Source organism: Ictidomys tridecemlineatus, chromosome 1, assembly GCF_052094955.1.
Source record: "Ictidomys tridecemlineatus isolate mIctTri1 chromosome 1, mIctTri1.hap1, whole genome shotgun sequence".
NCBI classification, from domain to species: Eukaryota; Metazoa; Chordata; class Mammalia; order Rodentia; family Sciuridae; genus Ictidomys; species Ictidomys tridecemlineatus.
In genome coordinates, this window is record NC_135477.1 from 204,837,875 (window position 1) to 204,854,881 (window position 17,007).

At 42.0% G+C, this 17,007-nt stretch overlaps 1 protein-coding gene across 1 annotated transcript in view; it reads left to right on the forward strand.

The window, feature by feature from the left end:
* LOC101976033 (transmembrane protein 132B-like) overlaps nt 1–17,007 on the forward strand; it is a 42,500-nt gene that overhangs the window by 20,479 nt on the left and 5,014 nt on the right. Inside the window, 3 exon segments of the mRNA XM_013366286.4 lie at nt 8,474–8,679; nt 13,979–14,249; nt 16,036–16,227. Coding sequence (XP_013221740.3) covers nt 8,474–8,679; nt 13,979–14,249; nt 16,036–16,227 — 669 coding nt within the window.

The following is a 17,007-nucleotide window of genomic DNA, read 5'->3' on the forward strand; positions in this document are numbered from 1 at the left end:
TGGGTAGCTTTTTTGTTTCTTCCTTTTTTTTACCTCTATAGAGGTGGTCCAGTGGTGTGGGATGAGGGACAGAGAGTCTCTTTGGGCAGGAGATGTCATGGGCACTTCAAATTAAGGTGGGAAGCAGCCCCTTCTTGTTGTTTGGATGGACCGAATGCAGCCAGCAAGACCTGGGCATCTCGTGAGCACAGAGTGCACATGTGATTCTACAGTGCAGAAAGCTCATCAGCAGTTACACAGAGCCAGGAACTCAGGGAGTGATGGATGGAAAAGAGGCATTCAGGGTGACAGGAATATTCTGAGTGGAGGGTGGGTTCATAGGTATATACAGCATCAAATTCATAGGACTGTACCCTTTAAACATATGCACCATATTAATTATAAATTATATCTCAGCAAGGTTGGTTAAAGGTCCCCATGTGTGCATTTAGGTCTTGCCTTTTCCCATCAGCCTATGGTCAGTCCTCTGGAGGCAAGGCCACATTTTCCTTGTGTGGGGTGCAGCAAGGCAGCAACACACTGTACCTAGGAGGCCTCTGACACAGACCCCAGTGTGTACCCACACTCTGCATCTGCCCTTTGTGATCATTGGAGAAGCAGCCTAACCTAGGCCTCAGTTTTCCCATCTGTAACATAGGGACAAATCACCTCATATACAGAATATTTAGAGAGTCAAATTGGTATAATTCTAAGTAAATCTTTGAAAATAATTTTTATCTAATAAAAAATACATGATAGCTAGTATTATTCCTTTTTATTTTTTGGCAAAAATTCAAGGTAAATTAAATAGATTGGGATCTATTGTACCTTAGAGTATACTTTGCTAAACAGTAGTATATACAAAGTGTTTGGTTCAGATTTCAATTGACTAGGTTCTTCTTTTTGTCTGTTTTGGTATAAAATTTCAATATATTCTGTGAATTTTGTGAGCAACATACTACCTGATTCTGTAGTGTTCTTTCCTTCTAACTTAGTGGCACAGTTCTTGGGTTGGGGGAGGTGTTGTAAGAAAGAGGTTTAATGCACAGTCTCCCATCTCTAACCAATGGGTCGACAATTTGGCAAACACAGAGGACTGGTAATGCAGATGAAATTCCTGCTGCTTTCCTAAACAGAAAATGAAGGAAATTATGTCTTACAAGATCCCCAAGGAGATATCTTTACATCTGGGGAGTCCCCTTTGGTCTCTTTTATTCATGACTAATGTAGTTGCAAAAGTGTAATTTGACAGTAAAAATATTAACCTCTAAAGGCAAGTTTCCTAAGATGACATTTACAAGCCATTTTACACATGCTTACAGATTAATGTGACACAAGTTGTCTGTTTCCAACCCTGTCCTCAGTTCTTCTTATATTGGGATTGATAGCATTTGGTTTTTAATGTTCCTCTTGGGGCTCAGACAGCCTTGAAGGTATCATTTAGAAAAATGATGGAAATCGGATTCTAATTTTTATCTCATCATAAATATCTCATCATTTATCTCCTAAAATTTGTCTAGCCCAATACACATGTACTCTGTGTAATTTCATATATAGGGATCTCAATTCCTAGTAAAAAGGCCAAATTGACCCCTGGGACTCCAAAGTCATACAAGTAACAGCTTTGTGTTTTCTTACCTACTTTGTGTTTTCCCACTGTGTTTTCTCTAATGACCTTTGAAATTACTTTCATTTTTCTTTATGCCATCAGCATGAGACCTTGTTTAAGTGCCCCTGTTTCCATTTCACCAAGACACACACTGCTTTTGGTGATGCCTGGGAGGAACAGGTCCCAGAAGAACTGGTTGTGACCTGGTCACAAATTCAGCATCTACTTATTGAATGCTTTCTAAGCGCCCTGCACCGTGCCAGAGGAGTGAAGAGGAGACAGGTCCATGACCACAGGCAGATTACCTTCAGGTGGAGTCCAGGGATAAGAATCAACCAGGAGCATTCCAAGAATAGCTACTGAGAAGGAAATTATGAAGCATAACAGAGCAATCTGGTGCAATCTACATTATGTAAATCATGCAACAATACCAAGCATAAGGAAATCCTGTAGTGTGTACTCAGGGGAACGCACAGCAAATTAGAGGAATGTGGAGAAACATAGATGGAGAGGGACACCAGAAGGGTACATGAAGTTTGAAGTGGACAAGCCTAAAGAGAGGCCCTCTGAGCACTGGCCCTTGAGCTGGGGTCTTTGGCATGATCTTGGTGGTAACCAAGAATATGGTCTTCACAACGTTGATGGTCTCCAAGTCTGGCCTTCTGGCAGAGCCGGTCCAGCAGCCCCTCCGGGTCAGGGCCCAGGCAGCACCTGGGTTCCTTCCATCCTTCCCAGCTCACAGCGCCAGGCCCTGGCCAGCTCCCAGGAGGTTCTTGGAGCCTGGGGCAATCCTCCTGCATTTCCATGAGACAACATCCGGTGGAAGGATGAGTCACTTCCAGAGTGTCTGGTGAAGAAGCCATTTCCCAGAATCCCTAGAGGGCTTCTCACTCGGCATTGGCCAGTGTTGTACCACGTGCCTCTTCCTAGCCAATAAGTGGAGGGGCAGTGAGGCTGAGGTGGGCGGAGCACCGTGGTCTTCTGAAGAGAAAGGAAGCCATAGTGGTGTTAGAACCCAGGAGGTGCAGGCCGAGGGCTGCTGTGTGGTGAGTGGCCCGTGGGGTCCTGCCTGTGTGACCCCCGGGGTTCTGCCTCAGGGGATCAGCTGCCTCTGTGCGGCCTCAGCCCTGGGCAGCGCTGGGCGTGGTCCGCCCCACCCCCTCACGAAACTGAGCATATGGCAGCCTTTTCGTGCCTGGATTCTGGACAGGTGAAGTGAGCATCCAGACCCCTCAGGGAGTAACGGTGGTGCTTGTTGTGTGGTGCGGCAGGAAGGGCCTGCAGCGAGGCTCTGGGCAAAGGCAAACTGCCCCGCAGGCAGTGGTCCTGTTGGAAGTGGTGGTAAAGTGACAGGGAGCACTCAGCTGGGGGTGTGTGCTCGGGACAGGTGACTCAAGAGTTTTCAGTGCAGTCTATGTTTCCACCAGTCACCACAAAAGTCCTCTGAATGTTGCTTTTGGGGTTACAAATAATTTTTAGAAAGCGTGAATTTAAAGATACAGAACCCATAAGTAACAGGGCCAGCTGTAAATTGGTGAATTTGTGGAGTGGGAAACTCTTGTTTTTTGTATATCTGATATGGCCCCTGTATGTTTTCACGTATTCAGATGTTAGCACTCAATATGATAAGCCATATTAAATGAGCTGTTTTAGTTGAATCACACAAGGATGGAGAACATACATTTTTAAAGGTTATTTATATCCTTGGAGAAATAAATGATAATAACATACAGAACTGCTAAATTATTTCACTCTTTTACATTTTTAAATAATTAATTATTATGTCCATTTTAGTTGTACATCAATTCCTGAAATAAAAGGCAGGGTTAAATCTGCACATGCTCTGAAAGTGTGCAGAATCACTGCATTATGATTTCAATTCTAATGACAGAAAAAAACTCTCATGTTTTCCAAAGATGAAGTGTTCCTGGCAGTGAGATGTGGTTCAGAGTGATCCAAAGTGGAATTAGTTGTGGGTGGGAAGTAGTTGTCAAAGAAGAACCAGAGTTTTTCATAAATGTAGGAGAGTTGAGGTCTGTATTTTAAAAGGTAGGATTGGGAAAGTCCCAGCAATCAGTGACAACTACTTGCATCAGGGAGAAGGTGAGGGCAGAAGAGAACCTCCTAATATGTGCACTGCAGCCTTCTGATTGGCAGGGAACCAATGGATTGGTCTGCAAGGCATGGGCAGATTAAATCCTTTTTCTCCAGAGGAACGGTTCCTCTTGAACCTCCACTTGCCCCAGTGTAGTGCTCCCATGGGGAAGAGGGTTTGCTTTGTAATAGGACTTCTGTTACCATTCCTAAGTATCTAAATGGATGGCAGCCAGGTTTAACTTTGAGTCAGCATAATGGGATTTTAAAGTTAGAGCATGACCCTCCATTCCATTTTTCTGCTCTAAATAGAAATCATATTCTGATTGTTCCCTTTCCTGGGCACAATAATGCAGATTTAAGTTCTTCATTCATGCCCCCCAAAATAGCTGATTTTTTTTTTGTTCTTCATTTTCTCCCCTTTAAAAAAGTAAAGCAGAGAAAATGGGAAAGTGTTCTTTTTTTCCTAAAATTTGAAGAATCAAAGAAATGCCCTTTTCAGCTCAAACTGTAATTATGGGGCCAAGAGACTTGTTAGCTCCACTGTCTACTATCATCTTTTAAAGAAGTTTTAAAAATTTGTTCTAATTAGTTATACATGATAGTAGAACACATCATACATAAATGGTTTATATCTTCTCATTTTTCTTGTTTACATGATGTAGAGTTATATAGTCATGTGATCATATATGCACATAGGGTTATAATGTTTGATTCATTCTACTATCCTTCTTGCCCATACACTCTCTCCCCTCTTCACTCCCCTCTGTACTAATCCAAGTACCTCCATTCTTCCCTAGTCCCCCCACCCCCTTATTGTGAATTAGCATCTGAATATCAGAGAAAACATTCAACCTTTGGGTTTTGGGGATGGCTTGTTTTTCTTAACATGATATTCTCCAGTTCTATCCATTTACCAGCAAAGACCATAATTTTATTATTCTTTAAGCTGAGTAATATTCCGTTATGTTTCCATGCCCTACTTTCTTTATCTGTTAATCTGTTGAAGGGTACCTAGGTTGGTTCCATAGTTTAGCTATTATGAATTGTGCTGTTAGAAACATTGATGTGACTGCATCACTGAAGTTGCTGATTTTAAGTCCTTTGGGTATAAACCAAAGAGTGGGATAGCTGGGTCAAATGGTGGTTCCATTCTAAGTTTTCTTGAGGAATCTCCATACTGCTTTCTGTAGTGGTTGCACCAATTTGCAGCCCCATCAAGAATGTATGAGTGTGCCCTTTTCCCCACATTCTTGCCAACATTTATTGTTGCTTGTATTTTTGGTTATCGCCTGTATCATCTTTTAAAAACAGTATTATTTTAATTCTATAAATTCATGGGTACTGTGTGACAATTTATGCTTACACAGAGAACATAATGTTCAAATCAGGGTAGTTAACATTTTAATCTCAAACATTTCAAACTTTAAATGAACACAATAATTGTACATGTTTATGTGCCACAGTGTGATATTTCAATACATGTATACAGTGGGTACTGATCAAATCAGGACAATTAATATTTCCATTTTCTTCTCACTACCTTATAATTGGGGCCTTTGCACTTTTCTCTCTGGTTAGACATAAAACATAATAGGTCACTGCAAAGACTTGTCCCCCAACTCTTTTGTAGAGCACCAGAACGTATTACCACTATCTAACTCTTTTGGTACACATTATCCAATCTCCCACTACCTACCCCTCAACACTTCTCAGCCTCTAGTAATCACTGTTAAACATTTAGATTAACTTTTAAAAACATACATGCATAAAAACATGGAGTTTGACTTTTTTCTCTTAATGTAATACCCTCTAATTCTACCCTATTTGCTGTAAATGATGAAATATCATTCTTTTGTGGCTGAATAATATTCCATTATATACAACTGTGTGTATATAGCATAGCTTCTTTATCCTTTCATCCACTGATGGCATCTGGGTTGATTTCATATCAGCTACTGTGAACAGTGCATCCATGAATGTGGGTGGCAAGTATCTCTTTTATATGCTGATATCATTTCCTTTGGAGATATACCCAGAAGTGGATTATATAGTAGATCTACTTTTAGTGCCTCCATCTGTTCTCCATATGACTGTATTAGTTTGCATTCCCATCAATAATGTATGAGAGTTTCCTCTCACTCAAATCCTTGCCATCATTTGTTTTTTGTTTTTTGTTTTTTGTTTTTTTTTTTTGGTGATGACCACTCTAACTTTGGTGAGATAGTATTTTTTGAGTCTTATGGCACTGATGGCTAATTAAGTTGAGGGATTTTTTTTCCCATGAATTTGTTGGCCTTTTGAATTTATCCCTTTAAAAATAGACATGCAGACTAGTGGAACAGAATACATTCAGAAATAACCCTATGTACTTACAGGCAAATGATTCTCAACAAAGGTGCCAAAAACATATGTTGGAGAAAGGAGAATGTCTTCAATAAATAGTGCTGGAAAAACTGGATATTCACTAGGAGGGGATTTAAATTTGACCTCTATTTCTTGGTATGAAAATAAACTTGAGGATTGGGGTTGTAGCTCAGTGGTAGAGCACTTGCCTGGCATGTGGGAGGCCCTGGTTTTATCCCCCATAACACAAACAACAACAAAAAATGACAATGAGAACCGAATGGGTAAGAAACTCAAATGTAAGATCTGAAACTATGAAACCACTAGAAGGAACCAGAGAAAACATCTTGTGACATTAGTATAGGCAATGACATTTTTCATAAGACCCCCAAAATACAGGGAATAAAAGTAAAAATAGACAAATAGGATTAGTCAAACTGAGAAGCTTCTATGCAGCAAACTTGCCATAGAGGGAAGAGACAGCCTGCAGAATGGGGGAAAATTTTTGCAAACGATGAATGTGACAGAAAGTTACTATATGAAATATACAAGAACTTAAAATACTCAATAAGAATAGCCACATAAACAACAACATCATCAATACAAAGTACTCCACAAATAACCCACTGTGATGCCAGGGCAGATTTGTTGCTCAGAAGAGCAGATTCTGAAGAGAAGGGGACTTTGGACTACTCCATTCTGACAGGGCAGAAGGGGACTCCAAAATGACCCAGTTGCTCTCTGGCTACCTCTGCATTGCGTTGTGGACCAGGGTTACTCAGTCAGGGTCACTGTGATTTCAGCTGATCTTCTAATTAGTGGCCTAAGTGAAATATATTTCACTTATATATTCCCTAAGATGATGCTGATGTTGTGAAGTGAAAATGACAAGGTTCTTTCTCTGTGACTGGGATGAAGTGTGAGAATTTGGTTTGAATCTACGGTGAACTACCACATCCAGAAACGTGATTGGTGGGTGGTTGGAGGCCTCCACTTCCTCCTCAGGGAGCACATTTATATTAGTACCATTTTGCATGGGAGGGTGGTAATTTGTCTCAAATAACTTGGAGGTTTTCCCTGGGTGTGGAAGTTGGTATTTCTGATGTCACTCTTAAGCTAATCACCTGATGATGCTTAGCAGGCAGTTGGGCTCCTGGTTCTGAAGCCTGGAGCAGAGGTCTGAGCTGTAGCTCCAGATTGAGGTGAAGAGAGGAGGAAGGGAAGTGTCAGGTTCTAGTTGGTGGCTTGTCAGTCTGGCTGTGTGGTGCCATCACTGGCTGAGTTGTGAGCCTTGCCAGCGCCCAGTCTGATACAGACATTTAAGAAAACAGCTCTGCTAATTTTTTTTTTAAGGTGGACACAATATCTTTATTTATTTATTTATTTTTTATGTGGTACTGAGAATCAAAACCAGTGGCTCATGCATGCTAGGCAAGTGCGCTACCACTTGAGCCACATCCCCAGCCCCAGCTCTGCTAATTTTAACCAAGATTCATTTTTGGACTTTTGACTTCTGGAACTTCAAGAAAATAAGCTTATTTTGTTAAGTTAAAAAAAGTTGTCAGACCTCTGGCCAGTTATGTTTTAGCCTCAGTTTCTTCATCTGTAAAATGAGATTCTGGCCCCTTTGCAATTTTGTGATCTGTTGTGAATTGATGGTTTATTTTTTGTCTCCTCTTCATGACGTGATGCCCACTCTTTCCCCTTCCCTCATCTATATGTTTTCCTGATGGGCCAGGAGAGCAAGGCAGCAACATTTTATTTGCTTATCCTGAAGATGTGAATTGAAATGGAGCCTTAAATTGTCTAATTCTGAATCTGTGAGTGGATCAACTAAAGGGGGAGCCTCCAAACACTGAGTCAAAAGACCATGCTAAAATGCTACATCCTTACCACTATTCTGCAAACTTATAGTTTAATGGGGCAAAAATAATTGCATCTATGTTTCTAGCACATTTCATGAGTGCTTTGCCTCATGGATTTACCAAGATTTTAATCTAGAACAAATCTCTCTTGGTTTTTCAGAAGATCCTCTTTATAGCTTGAGTTAAGTATGTTTTTATGTAACAAAAACCTTGTGTGCATCTTCTAATATGTTGCCAGAGTGAAACAAATTGCACTTGGTGTTTGATTGGTGGTGGTTTGAGTTCATGAAAAAAGGTAAGATAAAGAAAAAGCACATAGCAAAAGCAACAGAGGTTGTGTAACTCATTAAACTATGTTTATGGGTTTACTTGTCAGAATTTTGTAACAAAATGGTTTTTCTGGAGTCTGTTTATCAGTATTTGTCACTAATTAGTGCCTACAAATTACCCTTTTATGGGAGTCATGTCATCCTGGTGTCTTAATAATCAGAGCTGTAACTGCTCACGTGCTTTGCTGTTGTTAGGTTTTGCTTGTGCTTTTCTTTCTGGTGCATCTCATGGTTCCCTCTCTTCCCCAAAGATTTCCAACAACTGTGACTCCATTTTCATGAATGGGAAGGAAATGAAGAGTAAAGTGGACACGATAGTAAACTTCACCCAGCAGCACTTCACTTCCCAGGTGGAAGTCACTGTCTGGGCGCCCCGACTCCCCTTGCAGATTGAGATCTCAGACACAGAGCTGAGCCAGATAAAGGGTTGGAGGATCCCGGTGGCCTCCAACAGAAGGTGAGGACCATACCACAGTGGGTTACAGTGGTCTGTGCTTGGGGTTCAGATAAGTCTGACTTGGGACTCACTCACATTTTAGTATTAACACCTTCTAGAGTAGTTGTGAGGATTCAGTGAGATGATAGGTGTGCCTAGCATGGGGCCTGGCATTGGCTCAGCTGTTTTCCATCCCTATCTCACTCCCATTCATTCTTGTGTTTCTCTTCCTTAGTCTCCCTGCTCATGGATCTTGGTTATTTCTCATGGACACAATGCAGGGATTAAGACTGTGAGCTCTGGAGTGAGGCTGACTGAGTTTTAAACCCTGGTTTTCCCACTTAAACTCTGTGAACTTGTGGCTTCACCTGTCCATTCCTCAGTTTCTTTATCTGAATTGAGAATAATATTACTGAAAAGTTGTCCCAAGAATTCAGTGATGTGATGCGTACTCCAATAGAGTTAATTCTAAAGATGAACTGCTTGCTCTCCAAGATTCCCATCACCAAACACTAATCTGATAGGGTGGTGAGGGGACTTCAGAGTAATAGCTACAAACAACTGATCAATGGAGAGTACCCTGGTGGGACAGACCCATCAGATAAGCCATTTGAGAACAGAACATTCTCCATAGCCAATAGCATAGTGGAAGTGGGAGGGATTTGAAGGTGTGAACATTTGCAAGGGGTGTTGCTGGCTTTGAAGATGGACTGAGCCATATTTCAAGAAGAGAGGGTGACAGTATTTAGGAGCTGGGAGTAGCCTGAGGATGTGCTCCAGTCAGAAAATGGGGGCCCCAGTCCTTCAACAAAAGGATCCAAATAACCTGCAACAACCAGACAGATCCTAGAGGTAGGCTCTTCCCTCACATCTGCTCATCAGGGTCAAGGCCAGAAACAGGAGAAAAAAGGTCAAGGTTGGCCTGAGTGGCAACAGGGAGGTGGTGATGGTGCTTAGAATGTGAGAGGAGCATCCTGGGGAAATCACTCACTGCACAGACAACTGCAGGGCTGGTAGAAATCTAGACTTCAGAATGCTGCCACTTAGGGCCTCGAGGGAATTGAGGAAGGCCGATCCTTTCTAGGAGGCTGCAGAGTGCTCAGCAGAGCTAGGTACTGCCTAGGTATGTGGAAAGCAAGTGAAGGTGGCTGTGGCTGAGGAGGTGATGGGTGTGCACCTTGGAGTCTTCTTGCTACGTATGGTAAAATGCAAGAGGAGGGGTAAATGGAGGCAGGATTGATTAAAAAGAACAGAATCTGAGGATGTTGAAGTTTCTAGCATCACTAGATGGCCAGCAATGGGAAAAGCAAGAGACTCCCTGTTGGAAAAGTGGGCCCTTCAGCAGAGGCGAGGATGGGACTCAAGACTCTTCCCTGAAACCCAAAGGACAGGCCAAGAGCTGACTGCCTGTGTGGCTTCTTGATTTTGGCTCACCCTCCACCTCTTCCAGGGCTGTGCATTCTGCCTTTTGGGCAAAACTAGCAGGCAAGGAGTGGATACCCCATTGTATCCAAAACAGATCACCTGGGCTCAAAGCCCAAGTAGCCATTAGAGCCAAAGCTGAGAAAAGCCCATCAGCACTTGTGCACTAAAACAGAACAAAGTTATTAAAACAGGTTTTAGTAGGATCCAGGGTTTTCTATCATAATATTCAGAATGTGCAGTAGAAAATTGAGAATCACTTGTTATACCAAGCAGGGAGAAAAAAACAAAGCTGTCAGTGAGGAATTACAAATAGCCCCCCCAAAAAAAAAATTAAAAAATCTCAGCAAGCACATGTACTCATCATAAAGAAGAAGATGTAAATCATAGGACTGAAAAAGAGAGTAACTGTCACTGGGGCTGTCAGAGGATCAAGTCACTGGAGGGCAGACAAAAGAATTTACTCAATATGAGTAAGAGAGAAGTAGGTTGGGAACAAGTGAATAGAGCTTCAGGGACTTGTGAACAATGACAAGAGATCTTAAGTTCTGTAATTAGAATCTGAGGAGACAGGAAAGGGTATAGGGATGAAACAATATTTGAGAAATAGTGGATGAAAATTTCCCAAATTTGACATAAGACACAGCTTATGGATTTGAAAAGTTGGGAAATCACAAAAGTGACAAATCCAAAGAAATCCATGCCAAGGCAAATAATAATTAAGCTTTTGAAACTTAGAAGACAAAGGAAGAATCTTAAAAACATCCTGATATCACACTAATTTGAATGAGGATAAATTTCTCACCTGAGACCAAGGAGGCCAGAAAGACATGGCACATTTTTCTAGTGGTGAAAGCAAAGAACTGTCAGTCCTGAATCTATATCTGGAAAAAGTATTCTTCAAGAATGAAGGGGAAATAAAGACTTTCTTACATGAAGAGAGACAAAATTTATTTCCAGGAGACCTACCCTCAAAGAATGGCTGGTGGAGCTTCTCCAAAGAAAAAGAAAATGATAACTGAAAAAGATTTGGAACTTTGAAAAGGAAAAAAGAATGTCAGAATCAGTGAAATTTAAATAGGATAGAAGTCTTCCTGAATTCATGAATTTCTTAAATTATATTTGACAATCATATTTGGTTGAAACAAAAACTTAGGACCTCATCAATGTGGTGCTTAAAGCACATAGAGGAAGTCTTTAAAACAATTGTTTGTGAAAGCAGGGAGGCCAAGGAACCTAAATGGAATTAAGGTGCCTACCTTCCAAGTGGTCAAAATTTGTTACCAGGCCAAAATAAGTTATGCATGGAGGTTAAATTGCACACCCATGCATGTATACAGGCACAAGTGACTCTAAAGTTGGTGAGATCTGAATGAGCTCTGTGTGTGAAAAGCCAATTGCTTGGTTTTGGTATTGTCCTCTCATTACAAACATAGTCACTTTGCAGTACTGGGTAATGAGTGTATGGGATCTCTCCATACTTTTTTTTTTCTTTTGGTGAATTTGTAATTATTTCAAAATTAAAAGTTAAAAGAATTAAGAGAGTACAGTTTATCTTAATCTAACAGAACTTTTTTATTTCAATAATTCAGAACTTCTAAAAGTTCATGTATTTACTGACAACTTTTATCATACTGCCGCCTTTTAATGAAGTGTAAAATATACTTTATAATGCACTTCTTTCAGTTTTATCCACTTAATTAAGGAAAACTTCTCATCACTAGCACAAAAAAGACAGCTGGTATCATTTATTATAAAATAAATTGTATCAAAAATTAATATAAATAAAACAATGTTTTAAATTTCTGAGTAGATGCTGTCTCTCTATGTGTCTTTGTTAAGTATCAGGACAGCATTTAAAGACTTTGTAGCATTGAACAGAAACAGTTCTGGTGATTTATTCTAATGGACTCAAAAATAGAATGGGAATGACTTTTCAGTATGTCACAATATTTTTAATGCTATGTCCCTTTCCCTCTGAAGGCATCTCTCTTACCCATAAAGATCTTTACTTCTCGCTTCAGGAAACTGGAATTGCTGGTCACAGTGCTGGCTCAAGGAGGCAGATTGACCTATTGTGAATAGCACATATTTCAGAAATCAAATGGAACTGGATGCAAGCCTGCTAGTTAGCAGTTGTCACGTGTTTTAGTCAGTTTGCGTCACTGAGATTAGAAGACCTGACAAGAACAACATAGAGAATGACAAGTGTATTTCAGCTCATGGTATCAGAGGTTCAGTCCATGGACAGCATACTCCATAGCTCTGGGCCAGAGGTGAGGCAGACCATCATGTCAGAAGGGCAGGGAGAAAGAAAGCAGCTCAGGACGTGGTAACCAGAAAACAGAGAGAGCACCACACTCAGCAGGGACAAAATATAAACCCCTAAAGCCTACTCCCAGTGACCTGCCTCCTACAACTACACCCCACTGCCTACAGTTACCACCAGTTAATACACATCAGTGGATTAATAGGTCACAGGTCTCATAATCTGATTTTTTCACTTCTGAACATTCTTTCATTGTTCCGTACATGAGCTTTTGGGAATGCCTCAGATCTAAACTGTAACAAACATGTTAACCACTGTAAGCCTTTTGTCATAGCCACAGTGAAGATGAGGTTAGTTGTAGAACCAGTGAGGATGCACACAGGACAACCAGATTTGGCTTGGCCCTGCCTCTGCACATGATCAGTTACATGGCCCCTTTCTTATCCACATGATCAGGATAGCAGTTCAACTTCAGTCTTCAGGTTTTGTGAGGAATGAATGAGTTAAACGTGTGGCTGTTGTAAAGTCAGGTGTCATTGTGGGGAGACTAGGCCCATAAGTGTAACAACAGTACATAGGAATTGCTGTCATTTCATCCCCTGATGTATTCCTTCTCACTGGTGGTCACAGACTAGGCAACAGCCATGAATCAAAGTCCTCTCCTATGAGGCCACAGGAGAGGTTCTTCTTTAGGGGAAGGTTCTGGAATTGCAGAACCAGAGGATTTCTCTGGGTGGGCTGTGGATAGATGGAGAGCATGTGCCAGGATTGAAAGAAGGGCTAGAGCCTTGGTGAAGGAAAGCAAAAGCCAGAATGGGCGAAAGGAGAGATCCACTCACAAGTTTTACCAGTAACAAGAGCAGCTTTGCTCCCAGAGCAGTACTTGTGGGGAGGGCAGGATGTGCCAGGGGAGAGTACTCTTTCACCTCAAGGGCCTAAGCAGGAGGAAGCTGCTTCTGTGGAGTCCACTGGCCCAGGCCAGTGAGGAGTGGGAAATGAGAGCAAGCCAAGCCTACTGGCTCCTGGTTTATCTTTGCAGTTCCTAAGGGGCTTTTCCAGTGTCTTCACACCTTGATGTCCTTAGTCCTTGATCTTTATACTCCCAAAGGGGAGGGACAGGCAGCCATTCTTATTTTCATTTTCAGCATGAGGTACCTGAGCCCATAGGAGAGCAGAGCACCTGGCTCAAGGCCCAACAGGGAGTGCAAGCAGGAATCCAGACAGCTCCTGTGTCTCAGGACCTCGCATTTCTGCTTCAGAAGCCACAGTCTTGCTTCATTCCCACATGGGGAATCATATTTTGATGCCCAGTTTCCAGAAGGCAAAGAGCAGAGGCTCCATTTCTGCCTGTCTGGTCTGGAGTCTCCTGTGGCAGTGGACCAGGGAAGCCAGGGTGCACTTGTTGTCCACCTTCTAAGTGTGAAGCAGCCTGTGTGGCTCACGGTGACTGCTGAAAAGGTATTGAATGAATTAACTGCTGAAAGTTGAGTGAATCAATGGATGAACTGATTTGGCCTGAGAAAAGCCACTTTATTTCACTCTGCGCCGTCACCTGGACTCTAAACCAGGGGCACATAACACTCATTCCCAACAAGGATGCTTACTCTGTTGTGGTCTGTTTGTGTTCAGGCCCACCCGTGAGAGTGAAGACTAGGAGGACGAGGAGAAGAAGGGATGAGGCTGCTCCCTGCAGTACCAGCATGCCCTGGTGCGCGTCCTCACCCAGTTTGTGACTGAGTCATCTGACTTGGGTCAGCTGACCTACATGTTGGGCCCAGACTGGCAGTTTGACATCATTGACCTTGTGACAGAGTTCATGAAGGTGGAGGAGCCCAGAGTCGCCCAGTTACAGGATGGCAGGACCCTGGTTGGTTGGGAGCTGGGAATCACCACTGTTCAGGTACACGAGGTTCATGTTTTGCCACCTCTCCAACACCAGTACCTGCTGATGGTGCAGGAAAATGCTGCCATGCAGGGGTGTGCACATATGTGAGGGTGATTGTGCAAATGTGCAGATACCGAGTCTGCCTGTAACAGAATCATGAGAAGCAATAGAGTATTCACCAATTTTAATAACCTAAACATATTTTGTATTTTAGAGAGAGTTGAGAAAAATGCCTGATCTGTTTTTACCAGAGAAAGCTAAATGAAACACATAGTGTAAGTCACCCTTTTCCCGATATGACACACATTTTTTTTTTAATCTGTACTAGGAGGTGGTAGAACCTCTGAAAGCAAATTTCTCCTCAACTTTGACTTTTAGCCATTTAGCTACATTATACCTTTAACAGTAGGCAAAGATTTTTTAAAGCATGTATTTGGCTATAAATCACAAAGAAACTATAGTTAAAAGCTCTCTATTTTCATCATACTAATAGTAAAATAGTTTCTAACTGATTTTGGCAAGATTAAAAAAGAAAAAGTCACAGATTGTTTTATTTTTTGCAAATTTAAAATGTTACTACTTCTAGTTAATTATGTCTTATTTTAGGTGTTGCCAAAGTTAATTTTCGACAAAGTTTAATTAAATATGTAACATTCTATATTCTTGTCTATTTCTGTGTAATATATTACCACCAATTTAACATTTCAAGACAACAGTAGTGTATTAAGTTATATTCTGTGGGTACACAGTCCTGGTAGGTGGGCTGGTTCTATGCTCAGGGTTCCTAAGGCTGAGATGCAGGTTCTGGCTGGGCTTGGCCCTTAATCTTGTAGTTTTGGGAACTCATTGGCTTTTAATCTCATTCAGTTTCTTGGAAGAATTTAGCTCTCTTATAGTTATAGCACTGAGGTCACAGTTTTCTTACTGTCAGCCAGGTGTTGCCCTATCCTCTAAGAGGACCCCTCGATTCCTTCTCACATGATCCCTCTCTCATCAGTAATGGCTGGATTCAGTCCTTCTCACACTTAGAGTCTGAATTCTCCTGCTACCAGCTGGGAAAACGCACTCTGCTGTTAAGGGTTCCTGTATAATTCTGGAGACCCTTGTTTTAGAGCCAGCTATGCCATATAACAGTGTGATTGTAGAGTGCTTTCTCATTGTATTTTAAGGTTAAGGTCAACATTTAGGGGGACTGTTCTAGAAATTGTGCCTTTGACATATTCCTGTCCTGGTTTAAGTCTCCCATGGTTGCACATTAGATGGTAAAGTGGTAGGAATGGCTCCTTAGGACATGACTATTTCCTGCCCCACTTTAACTGTTCATCCAGTTATCCCACAGTGGTCCACACAGTGATCATATTGTCCCATGATAGGCATCTAACCTGCCTATTGGAAGGGATGTGAGCAGGAGAAAAGGGCTGAGCACCATTTTCTTCAAAAGAGTTGACCACAGGCCACTGCTTTCAAAGCCTGAATGTTGGTTGTTGGGAAAGCGCTACTCTTTGAGTGCTGAGTACCAAGGCAAGCAATTTGAGTTATTGCCTATAACTTAAAACAAGCTTATCTCAGAAAATACACTGTTGTTATCATGGCATGAATTCCAAGAAAGAAAGTGGATTAAGGTGACCTTTATAAAACTCCTTCAAGTGCTAAGTTTAGTTGGACAATGGCAGGATACCTATGTAAGCAGTCTTCCTGTGTGCACTCTGTAGAGCACTGCAGAGTCTCCCGAGGCCCCGCCAGCTCCAGGACTTGAAATTGTCATGTGGGCAGAGACCGCGCTTTCTCACTTACTCCCCAGGTCCTCTCACCTCTCTCTGACTCCATCCTGGCTGAGAAGACAGTGATTGTCCTGGATGACCGCATCACCATCGTGGAGCTGAGCGTTCAGTTGGTGGCTGGCTTGTGTCTCTTCCTGCAGCCTCACAGGGTGGACCGAAGGGTCATCGTCTCCACGGTGGCTGCCCAGGATGTCCTCCAGGCCCCACAGCAGGTGAGAGCCTGGAGGCCTGTGCCCTAGTCCATGGTCAGCTCCTCTCCAGGTCGTTTTGTCATACACAGAGGGTCAGCAGGGTCTTGCAGCCCCTCGAAGCCCCTTGCTGTTCTTGGAGCTGCTCCCGCATCTCCCCCACCACATTGGGTCTAGGAAAGCGTGTAGAGATGGAGGCTCATTTCCTCCACCATTTGTTCTCCAGAAGGATAACCTGTGATAGCACAGTCTGCTGTTGGACTGTGAGCTGAGGGCCATGTTTTTTTACCTTGGCCAAACCAAATGGGTAATTTTTGATACTGCATCTTGCTAAGATGCTGAGACTGGCCCTGAACTCATGATCCTCCTGCCTCAACCTCCTGGTTGGCTAGTATTACAGGTGTGCATCACTGTGCCTGGCTGTTGGAAATCATTTATAAAGATAACCGAGGCACTAGGCCGTTCAAGCAGTACAACTTCATAATCCATCGTTTACCAAGAAATTTACCAGAGTGCGTTTTGCTTCATCAGCATTGGCTTCCTAATAAAGAAGGTTCAAAGCGATATTATCTTTAGCAGTAGCCTGATTAGTTGCACCTAAAATTGATTCAGATAAATTGCCTGATCTTTCAAAGTGTTTTTAGAAAGGTCAAAGTCAAATTCTTTGATATGGCATGCAGTAAATTAATTTACGCTTTAGTGCATTCATGAAAGCTTATTATTTATTTCTTATACCAGTGGAGCTCCTGCAGATTATTGATGCCAGTTCAAGGCATGACAAGAACTGGTAAAGATTATAAAACA